Source organism: Hydractinia symbiolongicarpus, chromosome 11 (assembly GCF_029227915.1).
Source record: "Hydractinia symbiolongicarpus strain clone_291-10 chromosome 11, HSymV2.1, whole genome shotgun sequence".
Lineage (NCBI taxonomy): Eukaryota > Metazoa > Cnidaria > Hydrozoa > Anthoathecata > Hydractiniidae > Hydractinia > Hydractinia symbiolongicarpus.
Genome location: NC_079885.1, coordinates 19,502,856 through 19,525,777, shown reverse-complemented (window position 1 = coordinate 19,525,777; position 22,922 = coordinate 19,502,856). Strand labels below are relative to the sequence as shown.

The 22,922-nt window shown below is 33.8% G+C and overlaps 2 protein-coding genes across 2 annotated transcripts; both read right to left on the bottom strand.

The window, feature by feature from the left end:
• Positions 1 to 11,716: 11,716 nt before the first annotated feature.
• Positions 11,717 to 15,987, bottom strand: LOC130614085 (uncharacterized). The gene is made up of 4 exons (XM_057435481.1): positions 15,726 to 15,987; positions 14,139 to 14,330; positions 13,658 to 13,816; positions 11,717 to 12,424 (listed from the first exon to the last, which is right to left on the bottom strand). Exons 1-4 carry the CDS (start codon positions 15,873 to 15,875, stop codon positions 12,230 to 12,232), a joined length of 696 nt encoding a protein of 231 aa, XP_057291464.1. The 5' UTR covers positions 15,876 to 15,987; the 3' UTR covers positions 11,717 to 12,229.
• Positions 15,988 to 16,612: 625 nt separating this feature from the next.
• LOC130614084 (NADH dehydrogenase [ubiquinone] iron-sulfur protein 3, mitochondrial-like) lies at positions 16,613 to 22,556 on the bottom strand. Its single transcript, XM_057435480.1, has 6 exons — positions 22,404 to 22,556; positions 19,417 to 19,506; positions 19,088 to 19,317; positions 18,535 to 18,660; positions 18,021 to 18,140; positions 16,613 to 16,852 (listed from the first exon to the last, which is right to left on the bottom strand). The coding sequence occupies exons 1-6, from the start codon at positions 22,492 to 22,494 to the stop codon at positions 16,688 to 16,690; spliced, it is 822 nt and encodes a 273-aa protein (XP_057291463.1). The 5' UTR covers positions 22,495 to 22,556; the 3' UTR covers positions 16,613 to 16,687.
• Between the last annotated feature and the right edge of the window lie 366 nt (positions 22,557 to 22,922).

The following is a 22,922-nucleotide window of genomic DNA, read 5'->3' as shown; positions in this document are numbered from 1 at the left end:
GAACAAAACCAAATTGCATCTTATCTATATCAATTCTTTCTCTAAGTAACTTATCAATCACTCTTTCAATAACTTTCATTACTTGATCAACCAACTTCAAACATCTACAGTTACCCCTTTCTAATGCATCACCCTTGCCCTTGAAACAATTCACTATTACACTCGACTGCCACTCACTCGGAATAGCACTATCCTTTATAATCTGGTTAGCAAGACTTGTAATAAGCTCAACTCCAATATATCCAGATGCTTTTACCATCTCTGCAACAATACCTGATACTCCTGCAGCCTTGCCAACCTTTAATTTCCTAATAGCCTCCACTACCCATTCTGTCTTGATCTGCATAGCTGGCCCTTCTACAACATCATCATCAGACATTTGCTTTGCTATCTTGAATACCTCCTTCCTTCCTTGAGGAATTATCAATACAGAAAATCCCTTCAGCAAGTAAGTAGAGAATTTTCAAAGTCGAACAAACCCATTTTATAGGAAACTGCTATATTTCTCAATATTCCAGGCTGTAGCCATGTAACCAAGCCAGACCTCATTCATCTTATCATTTGCAGAATTCAAAACCTTTTACCAGAAGATTGCACTCTCTGCAAACAGAGATACCAAACGTCATTTGAGGAAATCCCTATCCTCAAATGTGCCGTTTGTGATCAGGCTGTTCATAAGCAATGTTGGCTTCAATTAGTGATTTCTAGCCTTGATGATCTTTTGGAGGATAAAGATGAAATGTCGCTCAAACAGCTTTATAATCCTTTTTTACTACCTGGTATTTATTATATTTGTGACCATTGTGACAAATCAGCCATTCCTCAAAATGTTGTCAAACAACCTAAAACTCAAGTGAAATGTAACATAAAATCTAGTGCCACAAATGAATGCGCAGAAAATTTGTTGGACCCTGAAATCTCCACAAGTGATCCTGAACCAAACACGGAGACTGAGCTTACTATTACAAGGTCACTCCCACCACAACAAAGTAACTCATCTCAAGATAACACAACTGGAGAACCGAAAATGACTTCCAAAATTTGTTCCTTTTTTAAAAAAGGAAAATGTAAACATGGTATGAAAGGTGCATCATGTAAATTCCTTCATTCTAGACTTTGCAAAAAGTTAATGCAACATGGGACTAGAAACCTCTTGATCTGGTATTCTTGAACAACATTGATATGTCTTTTGATTATCAAATTATTCCTACGCTACTCAGTATATCTCATCATAGCTTTGTTGAAGTACTAACTCTCTTCAAGGTAAAACAAAGCATGCAAACACCCCCCAAAGAGCGCCTAACATCTTTCATGTCGCTTAATTATTTTAAAGAAGATATAGACTGGGAAAAACTGAATAATAATCTTCACTATGATTGCCATAACGAATTTCAAAAAAAAAAAGATGTGAATGAAATACTATTTATATTTTATGCTATATGTTACAATATGTCTTCAGCAATAGTCCCAAGCAAATCTGCAAAAACAACTGTCAGATCAAACAAACATTTATGATACTGCCGAAATCTCACAAGGAGGAGAAGAAGAATCCACAAAATATTGAACAATACCTTTTCACCTGCAAAAAAGAAAAAACTAGTCAAGGAACTTCTTGAAATAGAAAAAAATTTACAAAAATCTTATTTAAATGGAAATCTACAAAAAGAAAAAACAGCTTTAGAAGCTATCAAAAAAAAAAATGCTAAATACTTTTATTCATACGCAAAAGTTTTCTAAAATAAAAACAAAAATTGGACCGCTTATGGATCACAGCAATAAATTAACACATGAGAGCAGAGATATGGCTGAAATCTTTTCCCGTCAATATCAGAGAGTATTCAGTAAGCCAAAACATGTAGAAGACATAACAATCAACCTACCCCAACACACATCAGAAATTCCAGAACTCCACTTCTCTCAAAAGACATCATCAATGCAATTGATGAACTCTCTGACAACTCTGCACCAGGCCCAGATGGCTTCCGAGCAATTTTTCTGAAGTAGTATAAAACATCGCTATCTGTACCACTTCTTCTGTTATGCCAAAAATGTATGGACTGTAGTGAAATTACCCAAATTTTAAAGCACTCACTAATCACACCTCATTTCAATGGGGAAAAGAAATCTGATGCATCCAATTACCGCCCAGTAGCCTTGACATCTCATATTATTAAAATTTTCGAAAAAGTCGTAGGGAATCATATCTCTTGCTACCTTGAAGAAAACAAGCTGCTAAACGAAAATCAACATGATTTTTCTCTGGTCGGTCATGTCTTAGCCAACTCTTAGACGATTTCGATAATGTGATATACTTTGTTGATGGAAAACTAAATTGTGACATTGTATACCTTGACTTTGCGATAGCCTTCGACAAAGTGGATTTTACCATTGTCTTAAAAAAACTTGAAAAACTTGTAATCAAAGGAAAATTATTTAACTTTGTTGAACCTTTCCTGACAAACCGCACCCAATCAGTCATTGTCAATGGAATGGAATCACATCCTGTTGCTGGTTTTTCAGGCGTACCCCCAAGGTAGTGTGCTTGGACCACTTATCTTCATTGTACGGTCATTTGCCGATGATAAAAGGGTTACCAAGAGCATCGACTATCTCAGGGACATGAGCAAGTTGCAAAGTGATCTACAGAAAAATTATGAAGCTATCAGCAATTATGGCCAGAAGATGCAAACATGAAATTTAATGATATAAAGTTTGAGGTCATGCATTATGGCACAAACGACACCCTGAAAAATTGCACGTCGTATCTTTCCCCCACTGCATCCATCATCACAGAGCAAGAGAAACTGAAAGATCTTGGTGTCATATTATCCACCAACTTTCTTCTTTTATCACCACATATTGAAAGTAGTAAATGACAGTAAAAACATGATGTCTTGGATTTTAAGAACTTTTTACACCAGAACGAAGGATCACCTTATGACCATGTGGAAATCTCTTGTTCTTCCTCTATTAGAGTATTGTTCAGTCCTATGGAGTCCACATAAAGTTGGAGAGATGCAGATGATAGAGGCATTGCAATGGTTCTAATTCGAAAAATCAGAAACTTGACCAATCACAATTATTGGAAAGCACTGAAGGAACTGAAATTGTATTCATTGGAGCGTAGAAGGAAAAGGTATCGAATAATTTATATTTGGAAAATCATGGAACAGTTGGTACCAAATGTCAATCTGAAAATCCAAAGCTATCATCATCCTTGGCATGGGTGGAAAGCAAAACTTCCATGTGGTCCATACAGTTAGGGTTACAGGCAGAGTTCAGCTTACCCATCCATGGAATAAAGCTCTTTAGCATCCTCAAAACAGCCTTGATAAATATCTATTCCAGATACCAGATGAACCACAACTGGTATGATACACCACGTTAAGACGGGCCAATTCAAACTCTATTATACATATGCACACATGGTGTAAACTGGATGTTCAATCCAATGGAGGACAGGCACACAACTGCTAATCCTGAAGACTTTTTGCGAAAACCTACAAGGTACAAGGTAATAGCTTTCGTGATTGTTCACACTTTTAAACAATAGCATGCATGTTACATGTAGGAACAAAAGGATTCACCAAATCTTATTGTTATGACTCGCGCATGATGATAACAATAGAAAGCAATTAGGTTCATGTGTAAGCAAAAGATATGCTAAGGTTTTTTTTGTAGACATAAGATCGTTACACGACGCCGTAAAACTTGTGTACATGTAAAGTTATATTTAAGTGGCACCATCAGAATCAATAGTTACCCCAAAACTGATTAGGGTTCTTGAATGATGACAACATACATTGACATTGTACATTGAACATTGACATAGACCTGTTAAATAACAACGTTTGTTGCTACATCTCCCTTATTATAACTTCAAAAATTAAAAATCGAAACATGCAAAATGACAAAATAATCTTCAATCAACCTTTGTTTGGCATCTATTCATTTTGTTTTTATCTGCTATGTGCCATAATGGAAGTTTCGTAATTGAGATCACACTTTACCACAAGTAATAAATGTGTCAGGCACCGTTAAAAAACAAAATAAGGCTGCGCATTTTACTTGCAACACTCCATGGTCTCAAAAAAAATATTTAATTCTTTTTGTTATGAAACATCTCCAACTGAGAGCATTCCAACTTGTCATAGAACGTTGTTAGCTTGTGCTTGAAAATAATTGTGTGTCTGTTCGGCCTGTAAGTGCAGTTTTGCAGACTTACTTTATCCATGCTCTGTCAGGTTTCACCTCCGCATTAGTAAAAACCGCATGGTTGGATTTCTTGTGTAAGACCAGGTTACCAAAGATGAATGGGGCAGGCAATAGAGATTTCGTATTTCTTTTAACTATATAAGTCAGGAGTCGGTTAATTAGCTAAGATGGCGAGGTTGGCTATGAATAGGCTTACTCCTGGATTAAAAGGACCAGGACTATTCAATAAAAAACGCATGCATGCCAAGTATTTACGCCGCCTAACTTCATGTTACGGCATGCGGTCTGTTGCACTCACCAACAAGACTTTGGCGTGTGATGGCCCGTACGCTATAAATCTTACTCCTGTCCACGCCGGATACACATTTTGATATGTAGATTTTAGTAGACAAGAACACAAAGCTTATTACAGGAAAGTAGCTAAGAATATTCTACATCAACCAGAATACCAAAAATTCTAGGGTGAGACACAAAAGATAAAGTGAAAATGGCATAAGGAAAAATAATCACTCTATTGACCCAACAAAATTTCATTAGCTAGCTAGGTAGCCACAGTTCTGGTACCAGGACATTTAAAATCATGAACCATGTATCATGATCAGCGATTCTGTTACAATATGGTGAAAATAAGGCTTAAAGGAGAAACAAAGTAAACATTCTACCCCTTTAAATGAAAGTACGAATTGTGGCAGTGGTTCTTGTAAAAAAACTATTATATTTTGATGCAACATTTTAAATACATGACAGAACAAAATGGATCCTAGATCAAGTAAAATAAGTCAAAACAGGATTTTAGAAAGCAAAAACATCACCGTTATTTATATCAGTTAAACACCATCAAAACGGAATTGTAGAGAGCAAAAAACATCAGTGTAGATCATTTAAAAACAGTCAAAATAAATAAGTAGAACGCAAAAAGATGATCTAACAATTATTATGATAGCATCATGATCATAAAATGATAACAGTGGCGAATTTAGGGTATGTCAAGCTAGTTGGGTGGACGTACTTAATATTCGTCAAAAGCTTTGTTGTTGCAATTTCAAAAAAGTATTTCGCTTAAGCACAAAAATCTTCCAGGGTGGCTTTTGTAATATGCTCTGGGTTGAATTTCTATAGAATATCTACACATAATACATACATGCATGCTATATAGTTGATCGCATATTCATAAATGATATGGCGTAATACATAGGAGACTGCTTAATTATTCTGTGACTTACTTCGCATGTTGTTTTATTAGGGGGCGCAAAATTCAGTTATTTGCTTTAATTGATTGTAAAATTTGTAGCATATACCCCCTAATTTAATCTCGCTGTACTTCGACTTACTTGTTGTATTAGGGGGTGAAAAATATAAATAATGGTAACATGTGACCGTAAAAAGCATAAACCAATCCCCGTAAAAATCATCAAAAACAAATACAAATGATGCTTTACTTCGTCGCACAAAAAACAACATATTTACTTTTGAAGATTTGTTATCAAGGTCATAAAACAACAAAGAAATAAGAACTTGACAAAAATTGTACAACTACCCCCTGATAAATTTATTGCGACTGACTTGTGTGAAGAGATTACCATGCTGAATTGAATATGAAACTTTGAAGCCGTAGCTAGCATATGTGGTGTTCGTAAAAAGTTTTTTGTCAGCTTGAAAAAGAAAACGCATGATGTTTTTTTATTAAAGCTTTGCTCTTAGTTAAGATGGATAGAGAAAGTTGTTGTGCCTGGCACTATAAATTTTCGAATTAACAGCAGAGGTGAAGTGGAATAAGCTGCTCTTTTTAAATCAACCAGTTTAGCTTAAAAGAATGGTTTACTTTACAAGACCTCGAAAAATACTATTTTCTAGTAAACATTGTGTATCGATGGACTGTTTTTAGGTAGATTTTGTAATGTTTCTAATGTGTTTTTAGCTAGTTAGAGTGCAGATAAATTGTGCAGAAAAACATTCGTATTATTTTTGAACTAGTAAGATAAAAAATCACTAAGCTATAAATATTTTGTTAGTTATATAAAAACGGAAAATGCCTTATTCACATAAATGTAATTTATAATTTATAAAATATAATTTTATGTTGTCATGTGTAAATTTTGTTCTGCTTTTTTTTTCTCACACAGGGTTTCATAAAACAGTATTCTTATTCGACTGGTCACCAAAAATCTGTTGAAATATGCTCTCCAGTGTAGAGTAGCCATGTGGTATACAATACTGGAAAAAGGTTGTTTAACATCGCGCTTCGTGTATCGCGACGGTATTCTCGATCTGCAATAGACGTTTTTTTTTTACTTTCAAATTTTTAGATCGAATTTTAAAAGTTTAAGAACGAAATGCGGCGATAGAAATGCTTTTTTAGATCGAAGTTAAAAAGTTATAAACAAAATGCAGCGATAGAAATGTTTTTTAAGATCGCATTTTAAAAGTTTTTTGTAAATGAAAAGTGACAATAGAAATGTTTTTTAAGATCGAATTTTAAAAGTTTTTTATAAATGAAAAGTGACAATAGAAATGTTTTTTTAGATCGAATTTTAAAAGTTTAAGAACGAAATGCGGCGTTAGAAATGCTTTTTTAGATCGAAGTTAAAAAGTTATAAACGAAATGCAGCGATAGAAATGTTTTTTAAGATCGAATTTTAAAAGTTTATAAACTATACACTTTAATAAATACGAAAGTTAAAAATTTTCTTATAATATACACCTATTTTTTAAAAAAAAGATAAAGCAGAGATGTGTTTGAAATAAAAAAAACTTTCTCTCTATTCTCATTAAAAAAACTTTCTCTTTATTCTCATTATCACCTACCATTGCGACACACTGAAATAGATTTTGTCACAATATATACTTGATTCTCGATAGATTGCGACAATTTATTATAATTGTTTCTTCTTATTATAAACGCGGTACATTGCGTATCGAGGGAGTCCACGCACGTTGCCCACTAGATATATTAAACAACCTTTTTCCAGTACTGTACAAAATTTGTAGTTCTTTAAAAAATGCCTCCTGGATAGGGGGTTAAAATACTTTGACCTCAACACGTGTGCAAACCGTCACTTTATGAAACATGTTATTTTCAAGTAAATCTTAGTATAAAACTGGCTAATATATAGACCTGTCCCTCATATTGAAGAAGAACTACTTTGTTCATCACTAACATACTGCCAAGCAGTGAGCGGGATTCGATCCGCGGTCCCCAGAACTTGTTTGAATTCTGCCCCTGGATAATTACGATCCGTCCCTGGATAATTACGATGCTATCGCAATTTTTTTTCAATACACCTTTACGATAATTGATATAATAATTCTTTTTAGAAGAATCAGCCTGCCGAAAAAAATGTTAACAAGGTTTATAGCAAGTCATGGTACACACATATCAAATGACTCAAACACTAAGATTAGCCTCGTATTATTGAGCATCTCCTAAGTATGCATAAAATCATGTTTAGAGTATAATCATTGCTTATAAGAAAGTAAACCTTCCTTATTATTTCAAAGCATAAACATTACGAAACTCACTGATCGTCGCCATTTTAATAAAGTGTATGCAAAGGCTTCTGGTATTACGTAATTTCCAAGAATTAACTTACCAACTTTATTCCCAGGGCGCTCGCGGAATAGAGCTCTCTAATATATATTGACGTAAGAAACTTTAAATATAGAGCAGATAATTTAAAAGAGCACTGAGGAAGAGGAACCCGCAGATGTGGAGTTAAGATAATGTTTTATTAGTTGACAGCTGGACCCGTGGGGAAGTGAAATAAAACCATTAACAAAGTCACATTCTCTCAAAAGTTAATTTCATTTTTCAGGACTTTTTCTAATTTCCTTTGACACAAACAAAAACACGGCTACAAGAATGAAATTAAACAAGAAATGTGTTTGGAAAAGTTATTTCCAGAATTTTTTTCCATTTTTAACCACATTGAACAGCTGTCCTAATTTTATCCCAGCAACTCTTCTCCGTTTAACCAAGAAATTTCTGCAACGTATTATTTTCATTATTTTCAGTGTGACTTTTGACTTTTGTTTATTGTTCAGTCATTGCCAAGCAAACAGCTCAAAGATAAATCATGTGTAAATTTATCTCCAATGTTAGATTTAGAACATCTTGCGAAGTTTTTGCTTTTAATAAGAATATTTTCCAAATAAACTTGTTGCTAATAATATTAGGGATTATTCACAAAATAATAGGGAGTGGGTACAATTTAAACATCAAATTGTCCTATAGCGCATACTATTTAATTTGAGTCGCCCCTTATATTATGGTATAACTTAATGACGCTGTTCCATGGCAACCCACCAACCTCTTTCACAGTGCTTTTATCTGTGCGGTTAGGTCGAGAGTGGAGGTCTTATCATGACTCATCCTCGTCCCCAGATCTACTACCGTATTCTCTCTATTTGACGCCCTCGGGGTCTAATTAATCTTCCGCATTTCAGGGTGGGTGAAGCCACAAAAGTGGTTGAATCTATTCTTAACTAACTTTTATATTTTTGTGTGGTTGAGGACATCTACAAGATAAGATACAGTTCAATTATTTTGTTAAAAACGTAAAAATGTAAAATCACACTAAGACATACTGTTAAAAATCAAGTAACATCATTGTCATTTTTAAGGAGGAGATTATTTACAACCCTTTTGAGTCTGCTTCACAACTGTGGTCCTCTAATTTTTATGGAATTAATAGCCCCTCAATTCAACGACGTTATCGATATTATTAAGACATATGGGACATTAACGTTGTTAAACTTGTTTGGAAGTGTTACCAGTAGAGAAAAAAATAATTTAACAACAAAGAGTTTGCGAAGGTTAGAGCGAAGCAACTTATATCTGTTATAAAAGTTAAAGTTCTTTTATTTGGATAATGTAAGTCTAATTTCTCTGGATTGGATAAAGCACGTTTAATTTAGACCCTACCAAATTATTTTAAACACGAATAGGTCAGATTGATTTAGCTCTATTTCATTAAGCTGGTCTGAAAATATACCACAACGATTTTCACATCCTTACTTCAATTTTTGCAAAAGTTATAGGACTTAAACGGACGAGTACGTTTTTTTTTATCGCCGACATCAAATAATCGGTTTGGCGTTATTTTTTAAAATTTTGATACATTTACTGCCTTGAGGAGCATCCTACTTTTAAAGTTAATAATCCAATTCATAAACAAGCAGGTCTGTTTGAGGCCAGAGGCTTATTCACTAGCGTCATTTGATATATTTTCATATGTGGCTTATTTGAAAGAAGGGGTTCATTCAGTTAGTATGCTTTAGGGATTTGTAGCTCTTGATAGAACGTCTGACTTATTTTCAATCGGCTGTGGGAAATTTTAAAAAGGTTTCAACAAATCAAACAGGAGCTTTCTAAACTGTCTTTAGTGAGACTAATACACCTTTCCCGAATTTAAATTATCGATTACATCATCGCATGAAAACGAGGCACTTCTTAGTAAACTTTGTAAACATTAAAAATACAGCTGGTGAGTGTGATACTTTTATGCGTTGTAAATGGTCTTTTATTGTGTATTTTTCTAAAAGATTGCAGGTTTTTCTTAACGAAACTACGTAAAATTGTATTTAAAAACATACTTGTCTTGTAAAAGAAGAATATGTATTTGTGATGACGAGTAGCAATCAGAAAGGTCAGCAAGAAATTTATCATAATTTAATCTATCCAGGTTTATCGACCTCTCGACCTGGTAACTCTTGTTGCGTACTGTTATGCAAAAGTTCTACTCTTAATAAACCCAGAGTTAAACATTGGAATGTTTTCATTTCCATCGGATTCAAGTTTGAGAAAACAATGGGTAAGCATCATTTCAAGATATCGTAGAAGGGGAGGTGTGATGTGTTCACAGTAAACAAGAACACAAAAGTATGCGAAGTCCACTTTGAAGTACACTGTGTAAAAATAGGTTTTGGTTGTGAACGGAAAACATTAATCAATGGCTCTGTGCCATATATATTTATGTTCAAACAAAATAATACAACACAAAAAAGGAAAAGTCTGAAGAAAGAGCCCTTCCAGTAGTACTCGAAACAGATTCTGAAAGCACATATGAAAGTTCTTCATCTGATTCTGCTGAGATCACTGAAGAACAACCTGGTTTTTCCACTCCTGATGAATTAGAAACTATCAAAACTGAGAATTCAATGTTAAAAGAAAAACTAATTGATGATACTATAAACAACTTTACTGAACAGCTAGGTGTGTGTAATGTTGATTTAATTTACCCCAATCTTTTGGGATTAATACACGATTTACATCAGTTTCAATATTCTTGGATTTATGTTACACAAACTAACATTAATTCTAGGATCATATAACGTTAGATGGATACCTTTTTGTCAGCATTACTTTTTACAGGGCTGACCATAACTAAGTCTTTAAAAATGCTGTTTTTACTTGGAGCAAATGTAGTTGTTGATGTGAAAATGCTATCAGCAGATATGTATAGTTCATCCCTAAACTTTCTGGCACGCTTCAAAGTCTTAATAATTGCCACACCGTGCTGTTTACCACTATTTTGTCGATGCATTTCAATTTCTTTTATCGTGAACGGTGGCATTCCCTCCATGTTTTTCCTCACGCTTTTTCATCAGTTTCATGGAAGACTAAATCTATATTTTCCTCAATTATTTTAAGCAAAATATCTCTCATAGTATTGTCTTCCTCCATGTTTATATGAACGCGAATAATGTTTACCAAGATTTGCCTCGTTTTCATGCACGCAATATTTTACAAAATATAAATTCGGGAAAGGTGTATTATATAAATATAATTCATTCATAAAAGTTTATACAAGTTGTTAAAAATGCACCGGTTAACAAGTCCTCTTAACTTCTCCCCAAAACTGTTGAACACGATTCCGAGTGGCTACTAAGCTACATCTGCCATTATTTTATGTGTTTACACAGCATGATTTCATTTTAGAAATTTTATTATTCAATTTTACAATTTTAACAACCGTGGGTTGCTCGATTTTCATTTTATCCTTGAGCTTTTTAATCACATGATGCTTTGCGTTATAGCAGCTTGTTTACATATTGCCACGTGGTTTACGTTTATATTTAAACACGGCCACGCATGAGCTTGTTATCGAGAGCGCGATTTTGCTCTTTGTATCAAGAAAGCAAAAAACCCTGGGGACGAGGGTGTTCTGCATATTTCCCCGAGTATTATGTGAAAGGGTAGGGTGAGGGTTATTGTTTTTATACATAATTTCTGAATTTATCACAACCTTTGTAATATCTACATTAGAAATTCTAAAAGCACAATAAGGGGAAGTGGTTATGATTCTAAAAAAAAACTTGTATAGCCAGTTGGCTAACTGTGGCTAAAATTGCTGCTTTAAAGAAAAACCTTTATACAAACCTTGCTATGATACAATCTTAAATTCTTAAAATATTTGTCTAAAGCTGAAAGAACACATACATAGGTGATTTTCGCGCCCCGACATATGCGCAAAGCCCTGGGGACAAGGTCGATCATGGTAAATAAGCGTTATTATAAATTTATTTCATCAAAAATTTTATTTCAAATTAAGTGATTACAAAAATACATAAAATATTAAAAACATAACCACGCCTATAAATGTCAACAGCATGTTGAATACCATCGTCATCTTTTTTTATTTTTTAAACATGTCAACATGCGTCAAAACACGGAACTTCAGAGCATCAGTTTTCCAAAATTAATAAACTAACAGTTTTTAGTCAGTGTCCGCCAGGAAAAAACATCTGACGTTACAATTCAAGTCAAATCGGTGCTGATTTCACAAAACACAACCAACCATACGTTTTTCTTGTCGCCGTCATTTTACGAAGCCGCGTCTTTCACTCTTCATTCCAAATAAACAATCTGTTGGATAAATTCTCAGTAGTCACCGTAGGTTAACTGTTTATAGGCAAAACATATAAAGGAATCCCTGTTTACAACATCCGTAATGACGCTACGTGAATGTTAATCTGTTCCGTCGAGTTAGTGTCGCTCAGTTTTATTGAGATTAGATCACGCAGAAGATAACTGTAGTCGTACTTGTTTTAAAACGTCACTGCTTTGTAGTTGATGTAGCATGAACATAAAATGAGCGTTGGGTTCCGCCATTTTCCTCCTCTTTTGAACGAAAGAAAAAGCTTCGGCTAACGGCAAATTCAACACGGCCATGATATAGGCGACAACAGCTGTACTTGAGCGAGATTTGCCCTAAATGTAGAGATAAAAAAGGGATTAACACTGAATAAATCACAAAAGGTTAAGATGATTTAACAATATTCAATTAGTCTCCAGAATGGTTCTTATTGATATTGTTCTATCCAGATTGCGAAAACAGTCGGATTATGTACGCATGGCCCGATTATGTTTTTTTTTTGCCCTGGTTATGTCGTAGTGACCGGATTATGAACGCTGGATTATAATGGCTGACTTAGGAAGGCTGTGATTGGCCTTTTCTTCGAACTTTGTGAATGAACCATTGACGAATTATTGTCACATGCCATATTTCTCTGCAAGATAGAACACTATTGAACACTAGGCATGGCGAAAGAAAAAAAGTCTCCACTTAATTTTTCACTGCAGGATAACCCACCATTGAAAACTACGCAGAGCAAAGTCTGGACATAATTCTTAGCATAAACTCCTGTTGTAGTGTAGATTTTGCGGATGGGTGGGTTCATTTTTATTTTTCGAAGGAATTTTATTCTGGGGATGACCTTAAATTATTCGTTTTGCCGGAATTAAGTTTGGTCACGAAATTTCGTTTCATTTGAGAACAACAATTTTGCCACCAGGGCTATTTGCTTGTCATGAATGATATAAAAGCCTGTCGGCCCCGATTATCTTCGTTTTTTAAGTAATAAATGATATTAGACTGTCGTACATAAACCGACCTGCCCTGATTATGTTCCTTTTATAACTGCTAAATGATATTTTTAACAGTCGAACATAATAAGCCAGCCTGTCCTGATTATACTGCCCTGATTATGTTTTTTCTGCCCTGTTCTTAAACAGGACAAGCTGCCGTACATAATCAGGGCAGCGTTTATTATCCGGGCAGAACAATATAAGCGTTGTATTTTTTTACTAGCAATTGTTACTTATCGCCAGATAACCAGCTTAAATACGTGTTTTTTCGCAGATATGTGAGATTGTAAAAAAATCTCTCTTCTTTTTGTTACAGTTAAATCCAAAATCTAAAACAGGGTAATAATGGCGGCTCCGTTAAAAAAACATCCGTAGACATGGACGAGAACGGGTTTAGCCAGAGACCACGCACTGTTCACCCTAGAAACTTAAAACGTTTTATGCAATGGTATGAAGCAAAGATATAAACTGTAACATGCTAATACAGGGAATGTTAAAATTTTAAAAAACTATTATAATAACTCGTCCACTTTAATTGTTAATACAAATTAACCGTACAAATCACCATTCGCTAACCTGCGCACAGTGAACAAGGACTGATCCGCCTTTTTGTCTGTGATCGTGTATAAAATTAATGACCTTTCCAAAGTCCTCGTCAGTTATATCGTACGAAATGCTATCTTCCCATTCTAAGAACAAACTGACGGGATTACTGGTGGCTTCAAGATATGTCTTCTAGTGAAGGAAAAGAAGGAAGTTAAAATGCGTTTTAATAAATAAACATTTTCATAACTGCTGAGGTTGTTAATATATCATCGGTTAATAAAAAATGTAAACTTATTCGAAACGACTCTAGTTAAATAGGATTTAAAAGTGAAAAAAAGATCAGACTCCTTGTTTTTATTTTCAACGTTCAGAAACATCCTAGCTAAGCTCCAAAAGGTTAATTGCCCGTCTCTTATTTCCGCAAAAACTCAAAGTTATGAAATAATAATTTACTATCAAGTATTATCGATTTTTATTTCCGCGAAAATTTCTTAAAAAACAAAATCCCAACCTCCAACTTCTTCCCAAATAAACGAAACAAGCCGCTTCCAGCTGTATTCACTACAGCTTGGACATTTTCTTTCTGCAAGAACTCGGAATTAAGCGCGGCTTTGAATCCACCGAGAAACAGTTGTCCGTACGAACCTTCTTGCTTCAATATGAGAGTGGGAGTTTTTTCACCACATTGAGTGTATTCCAACGCCTGGAAAAATAATAAGTTCATATCCTATGTTATACATTATTAAACTTTGTATCACATTAAAAACCTTCGTTATGCGAAAAAAATGTTTTTTTTTATGTTTGCCTAACAATCTTGAGCGTCCCATCAAGAAACTGTTTGTCGCAATTTGCGGAAAGTCCTGATTTCGTCGCAAAATTTAAACTAGAAAAGCCAGAAATTGAAGTTGGATTTTAGATGCCATACTAAAAAGTAGTTTGGCGCAAATCATGTTACACTTTAGCCCTATTCCTTGTGCCGAGCGGAGCCGCCTGTTCAACATTTCCATGACTTTTTATGTGGTTATACTTTGATTTTTTATTTGATAATTGTTTTAATTAGCTTTTTATTGTGAACATTATTTTGCGTTCACCACATTAGTGTGACGAACAAAAATCAGTAAGACAAATGTTTTAGAAATCCAAAATTTAAGCCAATTTTTACCCGATTTAGCAGATTTGATGCAGTCTTTAGCGAAAATGCTGACATTAGCATAATCTTTAGCTACTTAAGACTAACGCAACACTTTTTCAACTTAAAAAATTTAACACCGTTGGTTAAAAACAAGTTTTTGTACTGTGCTCTGAGTGCAATAACAACAAGGGGTCGCCTACGATGGAGGGCGCTAGAATACAACCTTATCCCTGGGACTTTTTTCCAATTCTGACAGCGAGAAGAAATAAGTCCTCGGTTTTTTAGAGAAATTACTTTTTTAGGAATTCATTTCAAATTCTGTATATAAAAAAGATCTTGAATTTTTGTAATGAATACGTATGGGAAAATTTTTTTGTGAATGTTGCTTTCTATTAAAAGAGTACTCGATTTTTTTCGATATTCATTAAGAAATAACTACATTTTATTTCTCTTGGTACGCATTGGATGAAAATAAAACATAAAAGTACACTCCGACATTTATCATCATTCCTGGAAACAAACTACGTTGAGTTGATTAATTTTCGCGAAGATTAATTTTCGCAAATTTCGCGAATGTCATCTTTATTCGTGAAAACAAGTTTATATACGTGAAATCACTAAAAATGATTTATTCGCTACAATTAATTTTCATTATTTTTATTTAAAAACAAACAAACAAAGGGATTCTTTAGTTTAACTTCTCTTGTTTTTCTCGCAAACTTTTTTGTAGTCCATAAAAATAATGACCAGCTTCTGTGATATGAGCAAGTTCAATTAACAGCTACCTTATCTCAATAATATTGTCGCGAAATATCCCCACATAACAGATTCACGAAAATTGATCTTGGCGAAGTGCTTTTTTGACACCTCGCGAAAATAAGTCTTCGTACAACACCTGCTGCTTTCTTCACAAACACATTAAACCATGGAACGTTAAAGGGAGGTATATAAAGCAACAAAACTAACCTTGATCAAGTCTTCTTCTTTCACTGTTTCTGCATTATGTTTGGCGATATCTTTCATACAGCTTGTACACATGTTAGCCTTCAACATATGACCAACAAATGAGAGACAGTTGGCCTCGTCAGTGAAGCAAATCTGATTAAAAGTCGACATTCTAAGAGACCAATATGTCACATGAAATAATTATATATTTCTAATTGGTAGTTGTATCATTATCCAAGATTCACATTATACTATTCTAAAAAACAAAAGACAAAAGTTTGATGACATTCTGTACTAGGAAAACTATATTATTCTTGAGCAAATATTTAGAGACTTTGTACTTGCCAAAAATTTGTAGTTGACAAAAACTGTCTCAATAAATTTGGTTATGTTTATATATCTACACATACATACACGTATAAAGTTTCTGTGAATAATTTAAAAAACTATTTAATGTTAATGTTTTTGACCTACTTAAATCATAAGTAGTGATTCTCTGTAGTAAGTCAAATAATAGCACCTCTGTCACATTTTTAAACCACCACACCAATTTATATAGGCTATTTCTACCTGTGAAAATTCTAGGCTAAATTAACCACGTAAGTCAATTTTTTGCCCAGTGTAATTTTTTCGGTATTTTTCAAAATTCAAAGGTGTCACACTATTTTCTGAAAATGATCCTGAAAACAAATCAATAAATTTCAAATTCTAAACACACCAACCAAATTCATCCAAAGGCTTTTGCCTTATTTACATGCAGTTGCAAAATATTGATTAGTCAAAAAATCAACATTCCTACAATTTTCGTCAGTGGCAACCTCTCGTACTATTATGTTATTTTAATAAAAGCTTTTATTACTAATGCTGGAAGGAACAAAGTTAACAATGACAATGGCAAAATGCGAATGTGTCGCAAACTTGAACTAATTTTTTTTCGTATTTTATTTATTTACATCAAAGAGTTTACACACAAAAAACTAAATCTATTTCGATTCCTCTTTCTTTTCTTCTCCAGCTTCGATACTCGAATGTTCCTTGCGATGCTTTGGAAATTGCTCCCATGGACTCTGGAAATCAAATTTACGAAATTCTTGAGCAAACTCAACTGGTTCTTGAACCAATCTCTTCAACTCATCGTCGTAACGTACCTAAATTAAATCAATAAAACATTGCTTGTTAACTAGTAGTTAACCAGTACGATTCTTTTAATGGTCACCCCAAATTTTCTCTGAAAATTTTTTGACTAAACTGAATAAAGTTGCTTATAAAAAACATGCAAAGCTTTCAAAGGATTTCTAAACAGCGATGCAATAAATAAATTACTGAGCTAATTATTTGTTGAGTGTACTAGCTTTTTAAGAAACTATAAAAATTCGATTTACAAACACACTTATTCCAGGAAAATAAAGAGGTACAAAATTCACGTTAATTAAACACCCCTTATTAAAGTGTATCAAGGAGGTAAAAAAAATTACTACTTAACCCTTTATTAAAGTTGTAAAATATAGTTTTTAGAAATTGTTTTATTGCACAAAAAAGTTTTTTATTATCGTCCTGATATGGTTTAGGCCGATGGGCAGCTGATATTGAAGAAAACAAAAAATTGGTTGTCAATCTCTTGAATTTCCTGACTCGCGTTATTTTAATGCTATTTTAAACCCATTCAGCTGAATCATAAATTAAATTCTCATTAATTTCGCATTTTACATGAATTCCCTTTGTGTTAATTTGGTGCATGTTGATTTTGTACCTTGTTAATTTCCTGGAATAAGGTATCAATTTTATTTTATTTTTATTCTTTCAAAGCAATGAGGGGAGTTTTTGTTGGGAAATCAAATATCAAGACTTGCTTCTTTTGAAAAAAAATAGCATTTTGCAGGCACTAATTTTGATCAACATAATTTAATAATATTTTGTTTTAATTTTATTTTGGTGTGAAAAAAATTGCATTCTTTTTGATAAAATTTGATGTTATGTTGGCATGTCTCTTTCATCTATTTTTTGCAGGTATTATATTTCGCCAAAAGCGCAAAAATAAAGAACCCGCAAAAAGTAAAGTACCATTACGGCAGATTAATCAGATTAAAGCCACATTTACTTCGAACTTTACAAACCTTCAGTCTGACTAGTAGCTTAGCAGTTGCTTAATTTTAAGCCAAATAAAAGAAAACAAAGATATCTTGCAACACTTAAAGTACATTTAACTTTTCACATATCTTGCTAAGCGTTAATATTGAATTTTAACTAAACTACAGTAGTAACTGATTAAAATTATTTGCATACGACACTTTCACAGAAAACATGTTCACTCCGTACCTCATAGTATCCAGCCAATGGAAAATCTTTTCTAAATGGATGTCCTTCGAAACCATAATCAGTTAATATTCGTCTCAAATCTGGATGATTTGAAAAAAACACTCCATACATATCCCATACCTAGAACAAGAATTTATTTCCTCTTTATAGGTAAAAAAACCTTCACAGAAAATTTAGCATGGAATCAATTTTCTGATTGGCCTAAGTGAGATTTTTTTTACTATTATCAGATTCAATTTGGTGGGTGATTATTTTAACGTTTCTAGAAAATCATTTCATCTTTTCGCAAAAAAAGAGCTACAATCTACAACAGAATTGCTTTCACCAATAATAATTTTATCGAAAGAATTGTGCTCAAAATACACGTCATCAAATTTTCGATTTTAAAGGAACTGATGAATTTTATTCTTCGTTTTGCATTGAATTAATTTGACAAACATATTTTTAGCATCACAAAGATCACAAAGAAATACCAGCTACTTACAACCAGTATAAGATATCAAAAGTAATCTACCTCTCTTTCTGCCCAAATTGCAGCATTAAACAGTGGTGTAATTGAGTCTAATGGCGTGAGTTCATCAGCGTATGTCTTCACCACCACCCTCGTATTGTAACGCATAGACAGCAACATGTAAACGACCTGTAGATAAAAATAATAGAAGAAATCAAACAAACTGCTTGCTAGACATTCCTTTTTTATCTGGCACAAATGTTGATTTTTCGCACTGGTGGACAATGCGTTTATTTAGTCAGCTATTTACATATTTAATTGTTTAATACTAAACCCCTTCTTTCAATTTTATATTCTGATCTCTTGTAAAAATTTCACTTTTTCATTATTGGTTTAAAACATAGTTGACAAAAAAAAAATTGTTTTAACGATTAGATCATGAAGACAATAAATTTCTCTAAATAAATTACTAATTCAGAGCACAACATTTGCTTTAATGATTATTTTTTTAAATTCTTGTCTATTAGTAAAAGACGCAGAAACATTGTATTTAGCCAAATTCACAAAAATTGTACATTGAAAAGCAAAATAATAAAAAACTCAGGTAATATCTTACCTCAAATCTATACGGCTTTGAGGGCCAATCCACCACAGTCATGTCTATTAACTGTTTGAATTGAGCATTTGTGTGATCACGTAGAAACGTTATGACAGGTAAAATACCTTCTGGACAAATCAGAATCTCTAACTCATTACCATCAGTTACTTGAGCTGCTTGCACATACTTAGGCATTGAATTCGAAACAAACTGTCCAAATTCCATTAATTTAGTCCTTTTAGGGTTTTCTAAAAATGTAGGGAAAACACATCATTTTTCAAAAACAGTTCTCTAGAAAGACATAGCTGGCATGGAGTCTTTCAATATATAAATATAGATGTATATACCTTGAGTACTAACAGCAGTGCTGGAAAGTCTGACCGTTTGCACCTTTTGCAACAATGCAACACCCAATGTCTTTCGTACATTAAATGCATCTAAAAAAGAAAAGATCATTGGCAACTAAAAACAAATATGTACTTAGGTTTTTTTTAAATGTTTGCTAACTAAAAAATGCAATATTTAAAAATGGTTATGACCACAATAAATTATGGTTATGACCACAATAAAAATTTAAAGAGAACCCTAATTTTTTGCTGACGAACTGTCGGTTTGCAATCAAATTTTGTGAGTTAACATATGGGGCTTATACAAGCTTACCCACAAAATTTGATTGCAAACCAAGTGGCAGATCCCGAGTTATTGAGTCATCACCAAAAACATAAGAGGTCTGGGATGAGCAACCGAGTGTGATATTGGAAAAAAAAATTATTTTAATCAATTAACCTTTATAATATCTATGCATTGATAAAGTTTAAATGCATACCCCTTAACAGGTCTAAATTTACTAATGAAAGAAGAAAAAAGTCCAAATTTGCTTTTACTGAAATATAACATCATAATTCATGCAGCATAATTAAATCTGAAATTCTTTAAATGTGAATATCTTGAGAACGAAAAGAGCTTCTTAAAAAATTTAAAAAGACTTGTTAGCTAATTTTTTAAGCTCTATAATATAAGTCCAACATCATTTTATACCTCAGGTTCCCTTTAATGATACTATTTATTTTATTTTTTTAATCAAAAGTTATGAACAGGTAAAGCTTCTGAGCAAGATTTTTAAAACATGATTTTTCAGCAATAGTAAGGAAAAGGAAGTAAGGAAATTATGCATCAATAAAAATTATTATCAAATGGTATAAAACATTTTAAAAAACCCTTCAACTTCTTAGAAATACAGAGACATATTTTGAAACACGCTAAAACTACTCCATTCCAAGCTCTCATTAAAAGTCCCTGTTTTTAATTTATATATTTCAATATTCCAAAATGCTATTTGTTAACCCAGACTTGATGTTGGTGATACTTTCAACCTTCTGAGGCTACAAAGATTCAGAAGGTTGTCTTTTTAAATTTGAAGATAAAGAGGATAGTATATGCTAAAAAATCACTCAAAACTTCTATCAACATCAAGGTGTGAAATATCCAAGAGTTACTTATTTGGATAAATTCAACTTTCCCATTCCAAAAATAAATAAATTTCACCATCAAAAAGTGCATTATATATTTCCTTAGTATGGCTAATAAAAATATAAAGGCATACCACATCCAAGGACAATGTCTCTTGAAGCATAAGTTGCCAAAATGTAAAATTTGGTAGTTAATTAATTAGCAAATAGTTATATATCTTGTGTATACCATCCATATTATGTGAAGATAGCCGAATTAAGTAATTTCACTTTTTCTCTCTGTTTTGTAACATAATATTTTTAGCCTAATTCTAGGACCTATCATAAATAACTGCTTCACTGGTACTAAAACTTGTGTAATCTACAGAATAGGCAGCCCAAACAAGGCCGGGGTGGTCTATTATTATTGAATACAAAGCCAAACTATATATATTATTATGAAACCATCCACTGGCTGGGAAATCTTTTTAATAGGTCTTGTTTGTGTTACTTTACTTCACCAAATTTTCCAAATACATGAGTTTCAATTTTTGATGGGATTCTCGCGGGTGTGCAGAAAAAAATCTGAAAAATTGGCTGGTATAAAATAGATTATGTTATTGTTAATTTAAAATACATGCAAATTATAGGTTAATCTAAAGTTGAAACTTGAGCTGATCCACCTTACCACATGCATTTTTTTCTTGTTGACTGGCATATAGGATGTCTGGACAGGCCCTTGTGTCAGCATTTGGCACTGTCCAGACATAATTACACTTGATTTTCGGTAAGTTAGGCCATTATCACTAACTAAAATCATTTAAGCTACAGAAATATCATGGTGCACAATCCATTCGTAATAATAATCGAAAAAAATTGTATATCATATTATAAAGAAGCCCAGAAGTTCTCTCTCCCACACTACACAGCCAGGCAATAAGTCAGCCCTGCCCTTGGTTTTGTAAGGAGAGATGTTCTGTGAAGACTCTAACAAGAGATTGTCCTGTACAGTTTTGCTTCATGTTGAAATGTACTTGAGACAAGCATTTTTGAAGCATGTCACTGGCGATATACAACTTAAAGATGCCCTAACCTAATGAGCTCATCTTAAAACATAAAAAGACAGTTGACAGTTAACTATGAACTTAATGAAGAAAATGCTATTTGGCCTTTAAACGATACCATAGCCAAGGTACCCATGTGAGCGAAATTGGGGAGATGGCACACTGTTTCAGTCGTTGGATTGGATGTTTGTTGCCAGAATGTTGTCTGGATGGTAGATACATACCAACCCTAATTGAACCTGGTAGGCCAAAATAAGCATAAAATAGATAGATAGATAGATAGATGTGCATATTTTACATGGCTAGCCTCACAAATATCGAGGGATATACCCTGTCTATTATTTCCAGGAGGGGCCATGGCTTAGATGGAGAGTCCTACGCAGACCCAATTAGTAGGGCCCACGCTCTACTAGACAACTCCCGGCAACATCCAACGGCCCACACAGTGTGCCATCTCCCCAATTTCCCTCACATGGTTCGGGTTAACCCGGGGCTATGGTAACATTCACTCGCCCATGTTGAATCGCCATCAAGAGGAATCAAACCCCGGTCTCCCGCACAGAGTACGAAAGCTATAACCACTAATCTAAGGCGCCACTAGATACTACTCAAATACTCCAGGACATTCCATCTGAGCCATGGCTACTTCTGGAAATTATGGCTGGTCATGTTAAATATGCACATCTATCTACCTAGCTAGCTATCTGTCATCACGCACGTCATACGGTCAACCATGCAATTTTCTTTCGCACATCTTAAGCATATATCTGGCAATTAACAATCCGGGGAAAAGATTAATCACTTTGAATAAATTAATTTTACCCTTTCTTGCCCGTCTTGCTACATTTGCACATATAACTGGGTTCTTTAGAGCTCGAAAAGCAGTTGAAAAGAACCTCGCCGAAAACGCCATTTTGTTTGTCTATTCCACCCAAAGTAGGGCGACCGCCCAAAGTCGGACTTTTTTAAATCGTACCCTAAGTAGGGCAAAAGTATCCGGAATGAAACTCAAAAAATCAGTAAAATACGGTTCAAAGTCTAGCTTGCACCACTTGCGGAAAAATTAAATATGGCTGCGCTAACTCCGAAAAGGCGTATGCCTTTTCAAATAATTTCATTAAACTGTTTTAGGCATTACTACTCCCAGTAAGAGATGGCTGAACTATTATTTTAAGAAAACCACTCTTATAATTTATTCTCAAACTTCTATTCCACCGTACGCAGATTTGGTCACTGTCTCAAAAATATAAGTTTCCTCGAAATTTCTAACCAATACTGCTGTGCAGTGGCAATAACCACCGGGGGGGAGCGCAGGGGGCACACCCAGTAAATACACAGATG